At 57.2% G+C, this 20711-nt stretch overlaps 1 protein-coding gene across 1 annotated transcript; it reads right to left on the minus strand.

Annotated features, from left to right (window-relative positions):
* Positions 1 to 4393: 4393 nt before the first annotated feature.
* LOC127594773 (NADH dehydrogenase [ubiquinone] 1 alpha subcomplex subunit 9, mitochondrial-like) lies at positions 4394 to 5468 on the minus strand. Its single transcript, XM_052056536.1, has 2 exons — positions 5247 to 5468; positions 4394 to 5179 (listed from the first exon to the last, which is right to left on the minus strand). The coding sequence occupies exons 1-2, from the start codon at positions 5466 to 5468 to the stop codon at positions 4394 to 4396; spliced, it is 1008 nt and encodes a 335-aa protein (XP_051912496.1).
* Between the last annotated feature and the right edge of the window lie 15243 nt (positions 5469 to 20711).

A 20711-nucleotide genomic window follows, 5' to 3' on the forward strand; every position in this document is an offset into this window, starting at 1 on the left:
CCCGAAGGAAGCCACCCGAGCGACCATGGCGGCGGCGATGGCGGTCCACGAGTTGGTGCCCATTCGCTCCACCAGGTCGGTCAGGTGATCGTCCTCGGCCTTGTTCCAGATTCTCCTTTCCATTAATAAGACAAAGCCGGCTCTTTTCCGAAACAATAAATGATTGCCAGTCAAATACCGTTTTTCTTCTTCCTGATGTTGTCCTTCTCCCAAACTTCGAATTCCTTGACCAGAAACGGCAGGTCCTTTGCGGGGATTGGTTTCGCACGCGCCCCCAGGTCGGGGTCCGGCTTGAGCGGTCGCTCCAGCCTGGCGACCACCCACCACGGTCTGACCACCTTCTCGTACACGTCCATAATGAGTTTCGCCATGCGATCGGTCAGTCTCGGTTCCCTGAATAGAGCGGCCCTAACCTGTAGGGGTATTTCTAGCTGGAAGGAGGGAATGCCGAGACTGATTGCTTGCTCGGTCATGGTCACTATGTCATTGCCCCAATAGCCGTTCAGGAAAGGGTCTGTGTTACAGCGCTGCTTGTAAGGCCCGAAGGTCATCCCCTTAAACAGCTCATTGAACCCCTCCTCAAGCAACCCCGCCATCCCCTCACTGAGATCCCGCTCTTCAGGCCACAGCTGCCGCATGGGCTCGATGCCGACGTCAACCTAGCAATTGGCTTTGCGGTCCATCTTCCCGTGAATGTCGACATGCAGAAGAGGCGTCTCAGGCCTATGCCCTGCGATGAAGGCGTGCAGGGCCTGGTGGAAAGGGCTAAGATGCAGGTTACCAGCGATCAGGTAGTTCGGGTCCAAATCTTTTTGCTACAGGCGGTGGGTGGTCTTCCACACGCACACTGACCCCCTCGCCTTGGTCAGCTGGCCAATGCTCTCGGCCACGCGCAGAGCAATCGCAGAGGTGTACCATTCGCGGAGGTGCTTGCGCTCGGCCTCCTTGTAGGCGGGCCCCCCGCGCATGAGGGCGGCGGAGTGGGGGGCGGTGAGGAGGACTGGTCCCTCCAGCAGCAGCTCGTAAGTGGCGGGCTTTTCCATAATTCTTAAACAATGAGTAACCTGCAGCTTATGCGGCTTATGCGGGGCTAAAATTATTTGGAGGGTGCTTATTACGATTAGATGCAGGGGCTCTAGAGGGCGCATCGCTGCATCCGCCTCGCCAGGCAAGTCCGAAAGCTTCGTGAGGCCGTTGAGGAAAAGCGCAGGCGGGTGGCTCTCCTCCGCAAGCTGATAGCCGAAGAGCAGGCGAGCCTGGTCCTGGCGAAGAGCCGGCTGCAGGAACGCAACACGATTCTCTCGGCCTTCATGAAGAACTTCGGGAGCGAGTTCGAGGCGCGAGTGCAGCTCAAGAACGAACTGACGGTTAAGCAGTCAGTCATCAGGTCAGTCCGAAAGCTGTTCCGGTTTAAGCTGGCCGAGGTGATGTTCAACGCGGTGGCAGTGCGGGCCTTCTCGTCCAGCTACGCGGCGGGGCTGCCGGGACTCGACTCCGACCACTTCGAAAGGCTGTCGGCTGCGCTCGGGATGATTGCCATGATGGTTAGCAAGCTGGCCAAGATCCACAACATCAAACTCACCCACGACATCAAGGAGAAGGGCTCCAAGACCGTCCTAGTGCGACAGGGCCGCGGGCGGGCCCAGGAGTTCAGCGTGTGGGCGGGCAGGGACAGCGACATGGGCAGGGTGGGCGAGGCGCGGGCCCTGCTGCTCGAGGACATGAAGCACGTGGTCGAGATCCTGGGCCTCTGCAAGCAGCCGAAGACCATGCTGAACATGATGCAGAGCCTGCACGCCTTTATGTGCGGTGGGTGAAGATACATAATATTATGATCCCTGACGAGTTGCTCACATCCGTCGGGCTGGCAGGCCTGCTGCTGCTCGGCTACTACCGGGCTGAACCCCCTTCCGAGGCCGACCTCGACCGGGCTGCTAGCGCTTTGCCCCTGCTGCTGGGGCTCATGACGGTTTGCTTCCTCGTGGCAGAAGTGACCCGCAACTACTCACAGGTGGACAAACTGTGGAGCCTGCTGCCCGTGGTGTTCAGTTGGTGGCACGTGGCTCACTAAGGCCTGGATGGCAAGCCCCTGGTGATGGCGCTGCTGGCGACGGGGTGGGGAGGCAGACTGACCTACAACTTCTGGCGGAAGGGGGGCTACGTCTGGCCGCCATGGCAGGGCTAAGAGGATTACCGATGGGCCGTGGTCTGGCAGTACCCGGGCATGGGCAACTGCCTGTCGAAGCTGCTGTTCAACCTGGTGTTCATCAGCGTCTACCAGATCGCACTGATCTACCTGTTCACCTCGCCCATCCTGGCGGCCTTCGACAGCCCCTTCCTGTGGACTGACTACGTGGCCACCGCGGGCATCGTCCTATTGGTGGCTGTGGAGACCATCGCGGACAACCAGCAGTTCGCCTTCCAGACTGCCAAGAGAGCACCCGGGGCCAAATAAAACAGTCGATTCAAGAGAGGCTTCATATGCGAAGGACTGTGGAGCTACTCCCGGCACCCCAACTTCGCGGCGGAGATGGGCGTGTGGGTGTGCTGGTACCTGTTCAGCGTGGCCTCCAAGGGGTGGATCAACTGGACCGGGCTGGGCGTGGTCCTTCTCATGCTCCTTTTCCAGGGCTCCATCCCTCTCACCTAAAACATCTCGGCCTCCAAGTACCCGGAGTACAATACCTACCAGAAGCAGGTAGGACGGCTGCTGCCAAAACTGCTCTGATCTCATCATCACTCCTTGCTGAGGCGGATTGCTTTGCCCACTACCTGCAGCACTCCGTCCTCGAACCCGCATTACACGTCCCCCACTTCTCGCAGGATGTGCAGACAGGCCTTCGTGTGCTCCGATGGCTCGCCGATCTGTAGTTTGCTCACTCCATCCGCCAATGCTGCATATATCAGTAGCTGATCTTGGGAGTGTTTGTCCAGGCAGGCCCCGCCGGTGACCGCCTGCTCGATGTTGCGCAGGACTCGCTAGTTGACCTCGTCAAAGGTCTAATGGCTCTCCGCGTGCTCAGTGCAGTCGTAGAACACGTCGGGGCCAGTCATCACGCATACGATGGAGTAGACCTCCTTAAACTTCGGGTTTTTGATGTTGTCCACCCTCTCCTCGTACTCGGGTTTCCAGTCCTCGTCCTTGTAGAATGGCCGGCACAGGTTCCTGAGGGTTCTCTTGAGCTCGCGGATGTCCTCGTCAACCTTCCTGGGGGCGGTGAGTGTGTACTCAAGGCTCACCCTCTCGATCTTGCCTGGCTTGAGTAGGACCAGCGGCTGCAACATAGGCAGCTGCTTTTCGACTGTGACGACCAGCACTCCTTCGCCCTTGGGGTAGTATCCCCTCTTCCTCTCTTAGAATTCGACCTCCGCACCCATGAGACTGAGCAGGGGCTTGAAGATGCGCTGGTAGGCGAGCGGAGGAGGAGACCTGCTGCAGAGAGTGCCTCCCTTGATGGTGGAGCTGGCCCCCTCGCTTCCGATGACCTGGCGGGCCAGGATGAGCGGGAGGACGGTCTGCGTGATCAGCGTGCACGAGGCTGCACTGTGGTTGATAATCTCTCGGTAGGACGGCACCTCAGGGTCGAACCGAAACTCAGGGCTGCCCCGCTTGGGGGCCTTGGAGGTGAAGCACTTGATGAGGGAGATGAGCTGGTTGTTGAAGCCGGGGTTGGGGCGGTTCTGCCGGATGTTGTGGAAGTGCAGGGGCCTGCGCAGAATCACCGAGAGGGTCAGGGCGTTGCGGATGATCTGTCCCCCGCCCTCGTGAAGGGCGCCATCTACCCACACCACCTAATCCATAATTCTTTAACTGCTCACTGATGGCTGACCGTGGCAGCTGCAGCGTGGTGCTGGTCGGGCAGCCCGGCGCAGGCAAGACGCACCTCGCCAACCGGCTGGCCTACAACCGGCTCCCCAAGGTCACTGAAAGCACCCTGGGCGTTTAGTACTTCTCGGTGGTCAGGGACGGTGTGCTCTTTCAGCTGTGGGATACTGCCGGCGATCTGAAGTTCAGGGGACTGGCCTCGTCTTATTTGAAGAAGGCAGACCTGGTGATGCTGGTGGCCGACGCGAGTCAGGGCTTCGACCCTTCGCGGGGGGAAGAGTTCCTCGAGGGTACGCGGCTGACCAGACGTGAGGGACTACGCCCCGGCGGACTGCAAGACCATCCTGGTCTGTAACAAAAGTGACTTGGCTTCCAAAAACAGACAGATCGTGGAGTGGAGCCGGGCGCAGGGCCTAGAGATGGTGAACGTGAGCGCAGTGACAGGCCACAACATCGAGACCCTCCTGGCCCTGGTCAAGCTGCACTCGGCGCCCCGGGTGGCCGCCTCCTTGGACCAGAAGGGCACCAACTGCAGATGCGGAGGGTGAGATGTCATGAGCGGATATGCTAATCCTTGAGGGAGGGTTTCCAGGGCCGAGCCTCGGGCTGGACTTCCGCGATGCCCTGGCGGAAGGAGGCTGGCTTAATGAGCAGGTCCCGGGTGGCCAGCGCGCCCGCGGGGACGACCTCTTGCAGATCCTCCTTGACGATGAGCTCGTGGTTGAAGTACTTCCAGGGCAGCATGAAGCGGTGAGTGGCGATCTTGGTGGCCAGCTCCTTGGGGAAGTTGAGAGGCATGGGCTCCTGGTAGTAGTAGTTGTACATGATCTCGATGATCTCCTTCATGGTGTGCTGGTAGGGGCCTCCCAGGTAGTAGGTCTTGCCCTTGGACTCCTCTAGCCGCAGCACGTTCTTGACCGCCTGCGCCACGTCCCGTACCTCAATCGGCTGCTTGACCGCCTGCAGGTCAGAGAAAATCACGTTGCGCCCATAAATGTGGTGCGCCTGGTTGTACATCGAGAAGGCGAAATGGTCGTTGAGGCCAAACACCGGGCACGGCTTCAGGATGGTCGCCTGGGGGTAGATGCTGAGCACCTCCTGCTCGCCGAAGTGCTTGCTGCGGAAGTCGAGGGACGGCGAGTCCTCGGCTGCGGCGGCGGCCGAGAAATGGATGAAGCGCTTGATGCGTTCGTTGCGCTTGCAGGCGAGTGCGAGGCGCTTGGCGACCTTGATGTTGATGTACTCGAACTGCTCGTACCGCTTCAGGTCACAACGAGGGCCGAGCAGGTTGATGACCACGTCGGAGTGCTTGACCATGCGCTCGATCAGGTCCTGGTCGTCGAAGTCCATGCCCTTGTGCAGGTAGGTGCGTTCTGGTCAGCAGGTCACTGTCTGGGGCGGTGAGCTTGAGGTGCCGCACGTTATCCGAGAAGATGTAGGCATGGTTGTGGGGGAAGATGATGTCCGAGCCCATGGCGCCGATCACCTTGCCGATGTAAAAGCCCATGAACCCCGTGGCCCCGAAGATGGTGGCGGTCAGCCCCGAGTACTCGTCGAACTCCAGCTTCCTCTTGTACTCGAAGAAGGCCAGCTCCTTGTTCGGCAGCTGGGCGAAGTTGGCCCTCACCACTCGTGCCAGCATATTAATAATGAGGGAGGCTGGATCGGTAATTGCATGAAAAAGCTGAGCCAGTCGCTGGTCGAGCCCGCCCTGGAGGAGAGGGACAGCCGGTCTTCGACCGTGCTCCGGCAGAGCTATCTCCAGGACGTTGAGCACGAAGACCTCGAGGTCGAAGGCATCACCCTCATCAACGAGTCCAGCTACAAAAAGCAGCCGTACTGCCAGGTCTGCGAGCTGGTATTTGGCAAGCTGAGCTCGCGGCAGCACCACTGCAGGGTATGCGCGAATGCCTGCTGCAAGGACTGCTCGCGGAAGACGGTCAACGGGAAGCGGGCCTGCGACCGCTGCGTGATGCAGCTTCGGCCCTCGCCCTTGACCAACAACATCCGGGAGCGGCTCAAAATCATGGAGGAGGGACTGGTCAGTCTGTTCTGGGCCAACAAACAGCTTCGGGCCTAGGCAGAGGCGGAGGATGGCCTCATCAAGGAGCTCAACTTCGAGATCCGGCGGGAGGACCAGGTGGACCAGGCGGAAGTGCAGGCTTAGATCGAGCAGCTGGAGCAGGCCCTGGAGGCGCTGGGGGGCGAGAAGGCGCGGCTGCGGGAGCAGATCGAAAGCACCCAGCGGAGCATCCTGGGCAAGGAGAAGGAATACAACGGGCTCAAGGACGAGCTCTAGAGTATTTGACCCCGATCACCCCATAAGGAATATCTAATTGAACCATGCTCTTGGGCACCCGCCGCCAGAGGAAGCATGCTAAGCGCAGTCCGCTGCTCACCAGTGCGCGCCGCCTTCCGCATCCAGCAGGTGCTCCTCCGGCAGGAGGACATGCAGGCCCCCCTAGACCTCTTTAGCATCGGCACCCTCCCCGAGGAACAACGGCAGGCCCTCCGCGAAATGCACCCCGAGCTGCCCGCCTACCTGTTCATGACTCCAACCGAAAAGAACACCTACTTTGAGGGACTCAACAAGGACTACTTCGCGCGGCTGACCAAGGAGCAGCCCGCGCACCGGCCCGCCCGGCCTCCGCTCCGGTTCAGCCCGCAGCTGCTGGACATCGCGGAGTTCGACGAGCAGGAGCAGGCCTGCGCGCTGCGGCGAGTGACCCCACGGAAGCGACAGTGAACAGTGAGTCTCAGAATCGTTTTTTGACGTACTTGGCCCCCAACTGGTTGATCAGCTCGTCGATGCGGTCGATCTCCTCCCGCTTGACGATCCCCGTGTCGTACCGCAGCGTGCCCAGGTCCTGGCACACCCGCCGGTCGAACTCCCGGCAGTCCTTAAGCTTCGCCAGGGCCTTCTCCTTCTGCTCCAGGTCCTTGCGCAGCTGCGCCACCAGGCTGTCCGTCTGCCCCGCGCTGCCTTTGGTGTGTTCCAGCTCAATCTTGAGTTTCCTGGTGAGACAATTACTTAATCGTGAGCTGAGCTTTATCGAGCTACGTGCGCAGGCCCACATTCTCCTTCGACTACAGCTTTAGACTGCTCTCGAGCTCCTCTCGCTTCAGACGGTACTCCTGGCACTGCGAGTCCCGCTTCTTCAGCTCAAGGGATCTGCGTTCAAGCTCAGTGGCCAGTGCGGCCACTTCCTTGTGTGAGGCCAGCTCGACCTGACTAACCTTTGCTTTCAGACACTGCACCAACTCGTCTTTCTCATGGTTGCTCGCCAAACACGCTTCCAAATCCTCGTTTGAACGGGCGAGGGCTGCCTTCAGGTCTGCTATGTTCTGCTCGGCCAGCCCTGTTCCAGAGTCGGAACGCTCAACCGCCCGTTTGAGGTCCTCATTGTCGCTGCGGAGTGTGTCTCGCTCGGTCTCAAGCGTCTGCAGCTTGATCTTCATGGACTTGATGGCATAGTTGGCGTTCTCCTAAAAGTCCTGCTTCTCGAGCTTGAGGATAGCGGTGCTTTTCTCAAGTCTGCCACAGTTAACCCGGGACAGGTCCAGCTCGCTCTGCAGGGTCTGGCAGGTCTCCCGCAGCGAATCGATAGTGCTCTAAAAGTCACTTTTGCGCAACTGTTCTAATTACTACTTGGTGGCCAGGTGCTAGTCGAGCAGCCGCTGGTGCTGGTACTTGAGGTGCTCGTGGCGGGGCACGATGGCCTCGTAGTCCTGCTTCATGGCGAGAAAGGCCTCACGCTCAAGCGAGAGTCGCTCGATTTCGACCTCCCGATCCTTGATGACGTCCTCTCGTTTCTCGAACTCGAGCTTGAGCACCTCGATCTTCTCACGTTGAAGGCGCAGCTTGTCGGCGTAGTCCTGCTCGCTGACGATTTCGTTGAGCTCGCAGAGGTTGTCGCGGGAGCAATCAAACTTGGAGCAGGGACTCCTGCGAAGGCACTGCTCAAGCTGCTGGGGGCTGCGCCTGCGGGTGGCCACTCCCGCCGCCAGAAGACTCTACCTCTCCATCAATAAATTTATTGTCTGTTATTTATTCCGCCTCCCACGGCATCCTAATCAATCATGAAACTGAATTGCTACATCGAGTCCTCGGTCCCCACCGACGGCCCCCGCAACCTCCAGCTCGAAGTCAGCCCCGACGACTCCATCGAACACTGCAAGGTCAAACTCTCGCTACTCAACAACGACCTCGACATCGAGCTCATCGAGTTCTCTCGGGGCCACGAAAAGCTGAGCGACGAGGTGCTGGTCAGGGACCTGCTGGCCAGGTACGGAGGGGCCTTCAACATTCGCGTGTCCAGGGTCGATGCCTGCTGCAGGCTTATCTGAGTTCACGTTCATGGTCGGTCTCGCTTCTGCTTCTTGAGCTTGCGCAGCGCCTGCGCCTTCTCACTGATTTCAAGCGTTAGCCTGTTCAGCTTGACCCGCAGGTCCTCTCGCTCGGCGGAGTCGGCGCGGGCCATGTGACTGTGGCATTTCTGGGTCTCCTTCTTGAGACAGTCGATGGCACCCTAGAGCCGGCCGATGTCCGTCTCGAGCAGGCTGCTATGTTCGTCCCTCAAGTCATCCAACACGATCCGCTTGGGCTTCTTGTTGGACAGCTTGCGCCGCAGTTTGGAGTTCGTGAAGCTGCTGTGGCTGCTGCTGCGACTGCGGTTGAGTTCGCTGCGGTCAGCGCTTCGGTCGGTCCGCAGCAGCATGTCCCGCGAGCGGGTGGCCGACAGCATTTCGGTTCTGAGCTTTTTGGCCGACCGTTCTTTGGATTTGCTGAAACTCCGGCTGAAGGAATTGGACTTTTCTCTGCGCGGCTGGACCTGCCTCTGCTCAAACTCATCGTCGATGCGCAGCACCCGCTGGACTGCCAGTCTCACTGCGGAGGGCAGGGAGGTAGGGGCCCGAGTGGCCTTCATGCTCAGGTCGTTGATCACTTCCCGATAAGTAAACAGCTTGCGGTCGAGGGTTTCCTTGGCCTGCCTGCCCTTCCGGACCTTCTTTTCGTAGAGGCCGATCTGCTAGAGCAGCTCGGCCTGCGTCTTCCTGAGAATCGCCGCCTCATCGTCCTTCTATCTGTCCTTGAGTGCGACTGACTGCGTGGCCTGGCTTCTGGTGTCCGGCTCGATAGAGTAGGTCTGCGTGAAGGCGTCTAGATGGGCAGGCTTTTAGCTCGGCTTGTTCCTGAGAGTTGAGGTTTAGGCGAGCAGCTCTTGGTTTGAGTGTGAGAGGGACTGGATGCGGGCGCACAATTCGGACACCTAGGCCTGGTGCTGCGCCTCTGCCACCTTGAGCGAGGTGCTGGTCCTCTGCAGCTCTGACTGCGCATGGCTGAGCTGGCTAGTCAGTTCCTGCAACTGACTGGATTTCTCTGCCTTTAAAATAGCGTCTTCTTCGGCCTTGGCCTGCAATTATTTGTTCTGAGCCTCGAGCTCGCCCACTCTGGTCTTGAGACTGGCTAGCGCCTTGACCAATGCTTCTGAGGCTTTCTCCTTCTCTGGGTGGTCTGCCCGCTCATGGCGCAGTGGAGGTTTCTCCGCCGAGAAGAGTTCCTTCTATTTCTCCCGCCTCAGGTACCCCTTCTCGCTAGATAACCCGAGTATGCTTTTGTCCCCGGATCCTTGCGTCCTCCTCTCGAGGGACTTTTACTTTTCGCTTTTGGCCTCGTTCTCGAGCTGCTCGAAGCGGCTCAGCTTCTGCTTGGCCAGGCGGATCGACTCCAAAAGGGTCTTTTCGAGCTCCTCGGTCTTGGAGGAGACGCAATCTTGCCTGTTCCGATTCATGTATTTAAACACATCATCAAATTCCATACCTTTTGGTGGCAGCCTCGATCATACGCAAGCAGAGCAGGTTCTCGCTGTGCTTGGACCTGCTGCTGAAGGAGGCCCGGGCCCTCGGGCGGTTGTAGTGCCGGTACGGGTTTCGGGAGGGGTGCAAAGGAAACCTCGTTTAAAGAGGAGGGGCGGTCTACTCTTTTTTGATGGGCTTTATAGGACGGGTCTGGATGCGATAGCGTTGGGCTGGGGAATTTTCGGACATGCGAGCGGGGAAAGAGCGCCTGGTCTTGACATGGACTGGGGAAGGGGTGGTCTCTTTGCCCAACTTCTCCAGATAAGAAATCTGCAAGGCGAGGTAGTTAAGCCGTTAGTTGTTTGGGATCAGCCAGCTATTCTGAATTATCTTCTACGTCATTAATTTCAATTATTTTTGTGTTTGACAAGGCAGAGAGCCAAGCTAAGGACCGGAGGAGAAGGAATTTAAACAGTCGCGCAAAGGACAATTGGCAGGCAATAGACACAATAGACGATTGAACATGGGAACGCCATAGCAATAAAACAAAAAATATTGGCTGTGGGAACAGGGCGGAAGGCCAGAGGCTTGGAGGGGCACAGAAATCAAGGCATGTCATCCCCCTTTTTCAGCTCGACCTTGAGGCGCTTGCCATGCATCTCAAAGCCGTTCATGCTCTCGATGGCCACGCGAGCACTTTCGGGATTATCGTAGCTGACGAACCCGTAACCTTTGCTCTTGCCGTCCTTGGTCATGATTCGGGCCGAGAGGACGTTGCCGTACTACTTGAAGGACTCGAGCAGGTCGCTGTCGCCTGGTCAGGAGGAGACGGATATTGTTGGGCAGGTGGAAGATGAAGAGGTTGGCGCCGGGCGGGCCGGTGCGACGGGCGGGCTGCTGGGTGATGTCGTTGACGGTGAAGGGCTCGTGCTCAATGTAGGTGGAGTTGTCGAGGTAGCGGGTGACCTTGGAGCCGGGGGGGCGGGCGGTCGTACTGGGAGCGGCCAGTCTGGAGGTCGTAGAAGTAGGTCTGGGTGGCCTCGCCGTTGGGGGGCACTTCCAAAAATTATTTCTCGGTCAGATGATGGATGATGATTTCGCGAGAAATCAATATAACTACATACAACAGGCATGGATGGGTAGTAGGGCACTGCAGGCGGCGGGCTGGCGTGGGTCCCAGCCCGCGGCTTCTTCTTCTCTGCGAATCGCACCTGGTCAGTCTCCTACCTCGATGAACATGTCCCCGCCCTTCAGCTTCTTCTTCTTGTCCAGCGCCCGGATCGCCTGCAGCGCTGTCTCCTTCCGCTCGTACTTCACAAAGGCGCAGCTCTTTTGCTGCATGTGGGATTATCTCGCTCGGCCCCGAACCGGTTGAACAACTCGTCCAGCTCCTCCTTCTCCGTCTGCCGCGGGATACTCCCCACGAACAGCTTGGTGTCGTCCACGTCCCGCATCTGGAGGCGGTCGGCCTCCCCGCGCGCCCACTCGAGGTGCAGCGGAGTGGTCAAGTACCCCTCCACGCACATGCCGTGCAGCCGGTCGATCGCGATTTCGGCGCACGTGAAGGACTCGAACACGACATTGGCGGTGCCCGGGCGGATCAACTCCACCTCAAGGATGTTGCCGTAGGGCTTCAAAAAGTTCTGGAGATCGATTGTTGTTCCTGGTCAGGCCTGCACCAGCTGGAGGGGAAGTTCTTGATCTCCAGTTTGAGCGAAACTGGTGCCCGCTAGTCCACCACCGATTTCATTTATCGAATGTATCTGCCCTGCGTCAGGCCCGCCAACTTCATCATTTCACGGTCAGGCCCCGGTGGTGCTGCAGGGGTCACCTCCGACCGGATCCGTCGGAACGCCCCCTACCTGTGGGTTCGGCGGCTGGATCGACCGCATGCCTTCGTCCAGCGGCAGACTCGTCATGATGTCCTTGGAGGCGTAGGGCGAAGGCCAGTCCCTCTTCAAGGCCAGAAAGGCGGGTCGCGCTTGGGCAGCCAAGTCTTCTGCACCGTGAGGTTGCTCTTCGGTTAGCAAAAGTTGGATTCCTTTTCTGAAACAAGCTTGACCTTTTTGAGCCCCTGGGAGCCGCCGCTGTACAGTTTGCTCTCAAAGGTGGAGGTCTTGGTCTTAAGATCCTGAGCCTCACCAGTAATCCCCTTCCGCTCGCCCGAGCAGTAGGATTACTTGTAGTTCGTGTCGAGCCTCAGCTTGTTGAACCCTGGTTTGTGTTTCAGCAGGGTCGAGGTGAAGTCAGTTTTGCCAGTAGTGGCCTCGCGCTACTTTTCGATCTCCTCGATGTTGTAAGTGGTCAGCAGCTCGGGCCGGGCTGCCACCCGGAGTTGCATGGACTCAGGGTTGGCGTCGGGGTAGTCGACACGCGCAGTGGTTCCGGCGGAGGGCCTTAGGCTTTCGATACTCTTGAAATTGTCGAGGTTTCTTTTGTCGTAGGATCGTTTCATGATCGACCTGAAGTCAGACTGGTCGCGGTCGTCGATCACGCCCTTCGTGATCCACGGTCGGTTGCGGCCGACTCGCTCGAGAGGGATGAGGTGGCCATGATGCGCGAAAGAGATAGCGGGCTCCTTTTCCCTGAGCTGCTTGTCGTCAGGGGCCTCGCGGAGGGGCTGCCAGGGGGCGATCCTCTCCTCGAACCAGTTGTCTGGTGAGGGGGTAACGCATCAGTGTTTTCTGCGAGTAGTGGGACATAACCAAATATAAATATCTGGCTTAGGATTGTCTTGGCAGTTTAATGAAGAAAGAAATTTAACTGATCGAGCAGGCCTGGCAGTTGGCCCTCGCTGCCGCCAGGGCCAAGTCCTGTCTCTCCTACCTCCGCCAAGGCCTGCCACCGTCTCTTCAAAGCCATCGATCGCAACGACTAACTGTTCGTCACCAGCGATGACCTCCAGAAATTCTGTGGCCAGAACTGCTCCTGTCTGATTTCGACTCCACGACCACGACCAGGACCAGGCCCTCTCCTACATCGAGTCGCAACCTGACCAGATTTCACCGCGCCTACTTCACAGCCCCACTTCCAGCGAATCTTCCGATCCGCCAGAGCGCCACCTGCTTGAGGCGATGCAGGCTGAAATTTAAGCCTGGCATGCCTTGTCATCGATCAAGGGCAGCATTAAGCCTCACGCCGTTAAATGGTTAGGCAGCTAATTCACTGGATAAGCAGAATTTGTAAAGAATAGGGGGGAATAACCAGCAGCAGCCTTGCTCTATGCTTTTCTGGCAAAGCTGGAGGAATCGAGGCAAGAGGACAATGCTTAACGGTCTAAGCACAAGCCTGACCTCTTTCTCCAATCTAATTTCGGGGCAGAATCCAGCAAAATTTCATCACCTCTTGAAGTACGCTAGATATCCTCGAATTACTGCCTCGGTTGCAAATAAAAGAGAGACGAAATACAAGCCCGCACGGGCCGAGACCATCCGCGATCCAGCTACCCCCAGAGGGAGATATTGCGTCCAGCAGAGCGAATCAGCCAGCAGCCAGGCCCAGGCACTTCAACGACACGCGGTAGATTAACGCATAAGAAAGTTATAAAGAAGAGTCAAGCTTCAGCTTCTAAAAATAAAAATAGAACAACCACGTGCAAAGGAAATAGTACTCTAGCTACAGCCGGCCTCTCTACCATTTCAAGAAACCTGAGATAGAAAAGGCGTAATACGGACATCCGAAGGCAGTCGAACCCGCTAAGTACCACAGCACCTTCCACCTCTACTCCAGGCACTCTGACGAGATCAGCACTCTGATGGGAACGTCTGGAGCGGAAGCTCAGCTCGGATCAGCGACTATTTCGGAGGGACAGGTTCGCTAGCGCTCAAGAGTTCGAGAGAGAGGCGATTGCGATCAAGCGTAGGATGCAAGACATTGTCAGCAACACTCACCACAACATTGAGCGCATCAACCAGAAGCGGGCAGGGCATCGGCGACTATCCCTCTCGGCTCAACGATCGCCAGGCAGACTCTCGCCCACGGGAAGAGCCCAAGCCGGCACTTCGGCAACCGCAGCCCCAATCGCAGCCACAAGCTTCGTCCTTGCGCGCCTCAAACCCGGCGGAGGCAGTCTACAAGAAGTACGCCAGCCCAGCAACGTACCAAAGGCCCGCCAAGCTGGGGGCCTAGCAGCTGGTCCGGAAGTACCTGTACGGGTTCAGGTGATGAAAACAGTAGTTGCAGGGCTTAATCAATATTGATGATCGGCGTGCTCAGGACTCTGGCGAGAAGGGCCCCCGCCCGCCTCTTCTGCCAGAAGAAACCCTCTGAAGTCTAGATGCTCGACCTCGAGCTCACCAAGGCCTATCGCGATGAACTGCTCTTCAACACCAAGCTCCCTGAGGGCCAGCTGGTGCTGGTCAGCCAGGCCCAGAACTACGCCCTTCTCCACCTCTACGGGATGGGCGGAGTGGCCGGAACCTACTTACTGTGGGGCATGGCCTTCGGAGTCATTTCCATGACCGAGATCCTGCTCTCGATGGGCGGAGTGGCGGGCGTTGCGGTCCTGTCAGCCCGCCAGCGACGGTTTAACAAGATGGACAAGATCTTCGCGGTGGTCAAGAACGGGGACAACTACTCGGTGGGAGTGCTGCGGGGGAGGGGCCTGACCCCGGAGTACGTGCAGGCCACCCGGAGTGAAATAAAAGTGAACGAGCCCTGGACCAAGCCCCAGCTGGGCCTGCAGGTTTCAGTGAAGGGGCAGACGATGGTGCTGCCGCCTGAGTTCAAAGTCGACCACCGGCTGTGGAAGGAATTGCTCTGACCCATGATCATCCCCATCGACTATTTCACAACAGGCTCTTGAAATCGTCGTTCGTCGCTGGCCTCGGGGCCTGCTTCTTTGCCTTTCTCTTGGGCGGGTAGAACTCTGCCCTCCTGCCCTCGATGATCGCGCTCTTGAGCCGGAGGTACCTATCCCTTGCCTCCTGCAGGCGGAAGACCACTGTGGCGAATCCCTTACAGCTGCCATCCTGGACCGGCATGTCCACCCTCTCCACTTCCTCAGGAAAGAATTTCACCAGAGCGTCGTGGGTCATCCGGTAAGGCAGATTCTTGACGAAGAGCGATCGTTACTCGGCCGACTCGTAGGGCAGTATGTTCAGACCCTCAGAATTGTTTATGAAAGCTTCCTTCTCCGCCTCTGAATGCAGCTCGATCACCGCAGTGCCGTAGAACTGACCCTTCTGGTTTTTGAGGAAGGTGATCGCCTTAGGGCTGCCTATTGTATCCAACAGGGCTGTGAGTTCCGCCTCGGATTTGCCCTTGCCTGCCTTCAGCACGAGGGCGTGCTCCATGTCTTCGAGAGGCCTGGACTCAGCCGCGACAAGCTTGTAGTGGCCGATGGTCCTGCCCTAGAGAGAGGCGATTGCCTGCTGCGTATGGGAAGCAGGACAGTCAATGTACGCAAAGGCCTGGCTGTGCTTTCTGATCACCCTGACATCTATCACCGTGACTTAGCTGCCAAGAAGCTACTTCAGTTCGAGCTGGGTTATCCTTGGAGGCAGACATTTCACAAACACCGTGGCTTTTTGCTAGTGGTCTGTGGTCGGGTGGAGGGGTGGCTTTGCTGATTCTGCTGCCGGCTTGGGGTCTGTCTATCGTTCGGGCTAGCCCTCTGACTTCGTTCTGTAAAAATTTGCATAGGCCCTTTTGTACTCTTAGAAAGACCCGCCGATTATAGCCAGATCCAAAGCCTCTTTTTCAAAGCCAGCTCCAAACCTGGCCGCCCTGTCCAGCACCTTCGCCGCCTCCTCCCAAGCCCCCACGGCTTTCAGCGCGTGCATATATTTCTTCCAGTCGTAGAAATTACAGCTTTCTCTATGCACCACCTCCTCCATGACCAGCTCCACCCCGGCCTTGTCCTTCGTGACGTAGCACTCGAAATCAGCCATCACATAGGCCAACCTCCTGGAGTTCGGCAGCAGCTCCAGCATACGCTGGTAGGCCACGCGCAGGTGGTAGGCTGTCTGCTGGTACTCCTACCAATATTCCTCGCTTTGCGAGCCTTTCAAGTGCTTGTTGGCCTTTGAGATGAATGTCGAGAGGTGAGTCAAGCAGAGTCTCTATCTCAATTCGGGCTGTTTGACTGCGCTTCTGCAGAAAGCCACCACGAGCTGAAGCGACATCTCGTCTGCAAGGGCGAGTCGCTCAATAGCTTATGAGTGTTTGAACTCCTTCGCGAGTCTCCAGAGGATGAACTTTGTAAAGGGGTGACTTTCAGGGTGCTAGTCGGCCAAGGAAATAAGCTTCAATCTGCGATCCTCAGCAGGAAGGCTCTAAAGCTCTTTTTTGAACGGAGCACAGGGGTCGGTGGTCTTCGTCTTTATGGTCCGCTCTAGAGCAGCCTTCAGCTTTTCGTTGCAATATTTTGCCTATATTTCACAGCGATCGCGCTCTAGTTCTGGGTAGTAGAATTTCACCATTCGAGCAGGCTGCCCGATAAATTCCCAGATCCAGTAGTTCTATGGATCCATGGCCATTTCCTGTATAAGAAAGTCAGCCACCTTCTTGCCAGCCCCTGCAGCAAGCACTTTCCGTGCTAGTCTTACAAAGTAGCCTGACTCGAATGCAACTCTCAGCAGCTAGATGAGGCTGGCTTCTTCAATCTGAGCGAGACTGTCCCAAACCCGAAGCCACTCTTCCTCCGAGACAAAGACCCAGCTGGTTTCTCGGACGACCTTGGCGAGCAAGGCCCAGGCGCGGTCCTGGGCCAGCTGCTGCACAGTGCTGAGAAGGGTGTGCTGCGGGTTGCTTTCGGCGGGCAGGTTTTAGAGCAGCTAATCGACAAGCCTTTCCATAAAATGATCGACGAGGGGCAGTACAAGACGAAGGTGCTGAACGAGCACGTGAGTCTGCTGTTCGTGATCGTGAACCACCTCGAGGAGGACTTCACCCGCAGACTGGTCTGCGACTACTACGGGACCACCTTCAGCGCCAGCACTTTCAAGGCGGTTATGCTGACCATGCAGATCGAGGAACTGATCATGGACGAGGTGCACGAAATGCTGCGGATCGCGGGCATCGAATCACTCAGCAAGCTGCTCAACAAGGTGCTGGCAGTCACACGGAGGGGGCAGAGCCTGATGATCAACCACTTCCAGGTGTTCTACGAGCAGGTGATGCGCAAGTGGGCTGCAGACCTGGACCGCGATGACTTCATCCTCAACCATTTCGGCCAGCATGAGCACAGCGAAACCATCTTCGAGGAGGACAACTCCATGCGCGTCTCCTCCTTCAACCTGATCAAGGAGATCGATGAGCTGCTGCGGCACAAGTCCACCATTGACTCCCGGACTGCCTCGACCGCCTCAATGGAGCTGCTCAAAATCAGCAAGCGCATCCAGACGGTCAGCCAGTTGGCCCTGCAGATCGTCAGCGAGAGCAGTGGGATCATGGCCGAAATCGACGAGGAGAGCGGCATGCTGACCAAGTACAAGAACTCGCACAAGGCGGTCGAGGAAATCACCAGGCAGGTCAACGAGTCCATCGAGGTCTCCTTCAAGAAAAAGTTCACCGAGACCGCGAGGGCCAAGATCATGAACATCCTGGAGCGGCGCTCCAAGGACTACATTACCCGGCAGAGGACCGCCGAGGCCCAGACCGAGTCCATCGAGAATATCATCTTCGAGCTGGAGGTCAAGCTGGAAGCCCTCGAAAAGCAGTACAATGCCACTGACAAAATGCTGATCGCTTCTCAATCCGAAAACCGGGCCCTCAAGAACCGCGTCGTCGAGCTGGTTGACAGCCACGACAAGAGTGACGCCTCGATCCTGCGGCTGGAGCAGTAGCTCGAGGAAAATCGCTAGATAACCGCCCAGCTGCAGCACGGCCTGGGCGATGCCAGGAGCGAGGTCATCGGCCTCGAAATAGAGAAGGCCGAGCTGGTCAGGCAACTCACTATCGAGCTCAACACCAAGAAGGAGCTGGTGCGACAGATCAACCAGCTTTTTTACTCTGATAAGGTCAATGTCGGAACCAGCTTCGCTCCGGCCTGCCAGTCGGTCAGCATCATGGTCACTGCCCCCTTCGAGCAGCCTTAGTCCAGGGACAGGGACAGGGACAGGGACAGTGTGGTCCTCCACGAAGTGAAGGCCAGTCCCTCTCTCAGCTTCGGCAATGAAAGCGAAATCTTTGTTGAGCCGCGGTAATGCATCTCCTAATCAGTGGAGTACATAGCAGGCATAGACTTTTAGAATCTCGGTAATTCCCTAAAGAAGAAAAAAAAGGGAAAGGCTTATGGCAGCCAGGGCTAGGTAAAAGCAGAGTGAGGGGCAGGGTCAAGGAGGCTAGATAATTTAGAGAGGTCAGAAGAGGTTAGAGACACCAGAGACGCCAGAGAGGTCAGAGAGGTCAGATAGTGTTAGAGATGCCAGAGAGGTCAGATAGGTCAGATAGGTTAGAGACACCAGAGATGCAAGAGACGCCAGAGACGCTAGAGACGCAAGAGACGCCAAAGAGAGATAGGGAAGACACATTCGAGAAGGCAGGGAAGTTCGAGAAGGCAGGGAAATGCGAGAAAGCAGAGAAGAGCCGGGACAATAAAGGATACCACGAGTAATGCCAGCATCACCAGGAAGGAGCGGAAGAGCAGCGCCTAATCCTGGGTGAAGTCCAGCAACCCAGACAACCGCAGGTAGAACATAATCCAGCAGCAGGCCAACCCCGGCAGGCCTGTCAAAAAATCCAGCTTCAAAAAGTCATTCAGCATGCACAACTTCCTGGAAGAGATCGCCACAGCGAATGAGCAGAGGAAGGAGGAGTAGAAGCATCACTCGGCAGTCCAGAGCCTTTCAGTTCTCCAGGAGTCCAGGGAAATCCGCGAGGAAGATGTCATTTTAGGCCGTTTCGCAGGCCCCTTCTTCAGGAGGAAAACCCGAACGATATGAATCTTGGACTCAGAAGCCGCTGATCGTGTGGCAAGGACTAGTGCAAGTCCATTCTGGAGCACAGCCTGGCCTATTTCATTAGGCAGCACAAGATCACCTCTGCAAGCCGCTCTCCTTGACTCTTTAACTGCCCTGATTCCCCTACCTCCGACAGAATACAGTCCCGCCAAGTCGGTGATAATCAAAAAGGCGCAAGACGATGATGAGGAAGGCATGCGATCTGTCTTTACTAGACCTATCAAGACACAGCCTTTGGACAGGCCCAAGGTAAGCCTGACCGCGAAGAGCCGCCCAGGAGAGATGCCCGACCGCGCAAGCGAGTAGCTTCAGTAGCCAGACAGATTCAGCCCCGGCCAGGCTATTTGGGAAGCAGGACCTAGAGCTTTTCTTCGGGGTGGATTAGGCCTTCCAATTCTAAAAGTTCTTTGATCTCAACTAGGTCGACCGCAGGCAGTGCCCCTCGGATGTTCTGATTGATCGCCGGGCGTATCAGTATCTTTTGCAGGCGCCAGCCCTCTCGAAAAATAACCAGCAACGACGCCACCACATGTCTGAAAAAGAGGCCCTCGGTCTTCAGGTTCGAGTCGTTGTAGCAACCCCCAGCTATCAAATTGCAGAGCCTCCCTTCTGGAGTCGGACAAGGGGCCGCAACTAGTCTGTAAACATAGCTTTGAAGAGTAGAGTCTCAAATTTTAACAGGCACCTTCAGAAGGTCAAGGCTGGTGACACAGAGAAGTATTTCTCCGATACTGACTTTTCTGCGATTTCCGTGCGGATTCGTCTTTGATGGCAGGCTTTAGAATTCAGACTTTGACTTCCCGGGGTTCAAATCGATCTTTAAGCACATCCTCGGACGGCACCAGAAATGCAGGGCCCCTTTGTCCTCACCTCTCCAGGTTTTACAAAAAGACGCGGTTCTGCGGGTGAAAATAATGATTTGATCATGCATTTAAATTTGAAACATGGAGTGCGAGATGGCGGAACAGGTCCAGGTCGAGGCCCCTGAGGAACGAGTCAGCTAATCTTCAGAGCCCGCCCTTTCGGGAGGTTCGGAGCGGCGTACTGGCCGGGATGCTTGCAACTGTAAAAAAAGCGGTGTTTAAAACTTTATTGCGAATGTTTCGCCCGGAGCCGGCCCTGCAGCGAGGACTGCAACTGCCAGAACTGCTGCAACAAAGAAGACAACGAGAAGCGACTTGAAAGCATTTCCCTTAAGGAGTCTCTCGGAGAAGAGAGCGGAAGGCTAGTCAGGAAAGTGTCAGCCAAAGGCTGCAACTGCCGGAAGTCCTCTTGCCTCAAGAAAGTACTGTGAGTGTTACTCTGCGGGCAAGGCCTGCAGCGAGACCTGCAGATGCGAGGACTGCAAAAACTCGCAGCCGGGCCTGGAGAGAAGCCCAGGGACCGGGCCCTGAACAAGATAAAGAAAGATGGCGCAGCTGGAGTGCCTGATGGAGGGCCTCAGCGGCAACGCGGCCGAGCAGGAGGCAGTCCTCAATTTTTGATCGACGTTATGAGTAGATGATAAGCAAAAGCATGATAGACATCCAGCGCCTGCAGCCCGAGCCGCTTGAGCCCGTCCTGCTCAACGACCAGGCCGAGCTGCTCGAGGCCATCGAGAACTACCAGCAGCGCATCGAGGACCTCGTCCAGGAAATCTATTAGCTCGGCCTCGGCCACAAGGAAGCCACCTAGGAAATCCGCACGCTGCAAGCTAAGTTCGCCAGCGACCAGGCCCGCCTCGATCACCGGATTGACACTGTGCGACAGGTCACTGCCGGCGAGGCCGAAGAGCACGCAGAGGCCATGCGACGTCTCTGGGAGCAGGAGGACATTCGGCTGGGCGAGGAAGGCGACCAACGCAGACAGGAGATCGCAAGCAGCCTCAAGCGAGTGTAGGCTCTGATTCAGGAGTACAACTCGCTGCGGGAGGTGTAGGAGCGCAAGGACCGAGTGACTGCCGAAATCGAGCGGCTGGAGGGGAGCCTGATCCAGGCGCAGTACGACCACCACGACCGACTGAACAAGGAGGACAAAAAATTCAAGAAGCAGAAGTCCAACGTCAAGAACATCAACGCCAACTCTCGCAAGGAAATACACAGGACCGCCACCAAGCAGGCCGAGGACGCGGTCGCCCGCGAAAAGCAGCAGGACGAGGAGCGCAACGAGGCCTTGAAGCAGGCCCTCCGCGCCCTCCAGGTGCG

This window comes from Hippocampus zosterae, unplaced genomic scaffold (assembly GCF_025434085.1).
Source record: "Hippocampus zosterae strain Florida unplaced genomic scaffold, ASM2543408v3 HiC_scaffold_248, whole genome shotgun sequence".
Classification (NCBI taxonomy): domain Eukaryota; kingdom Metazoa; phylum Chordata; class Actinopteri; order Syngnathiformes; family Syngnathidae; genus Hippocampus; species Hippocampus zosterae.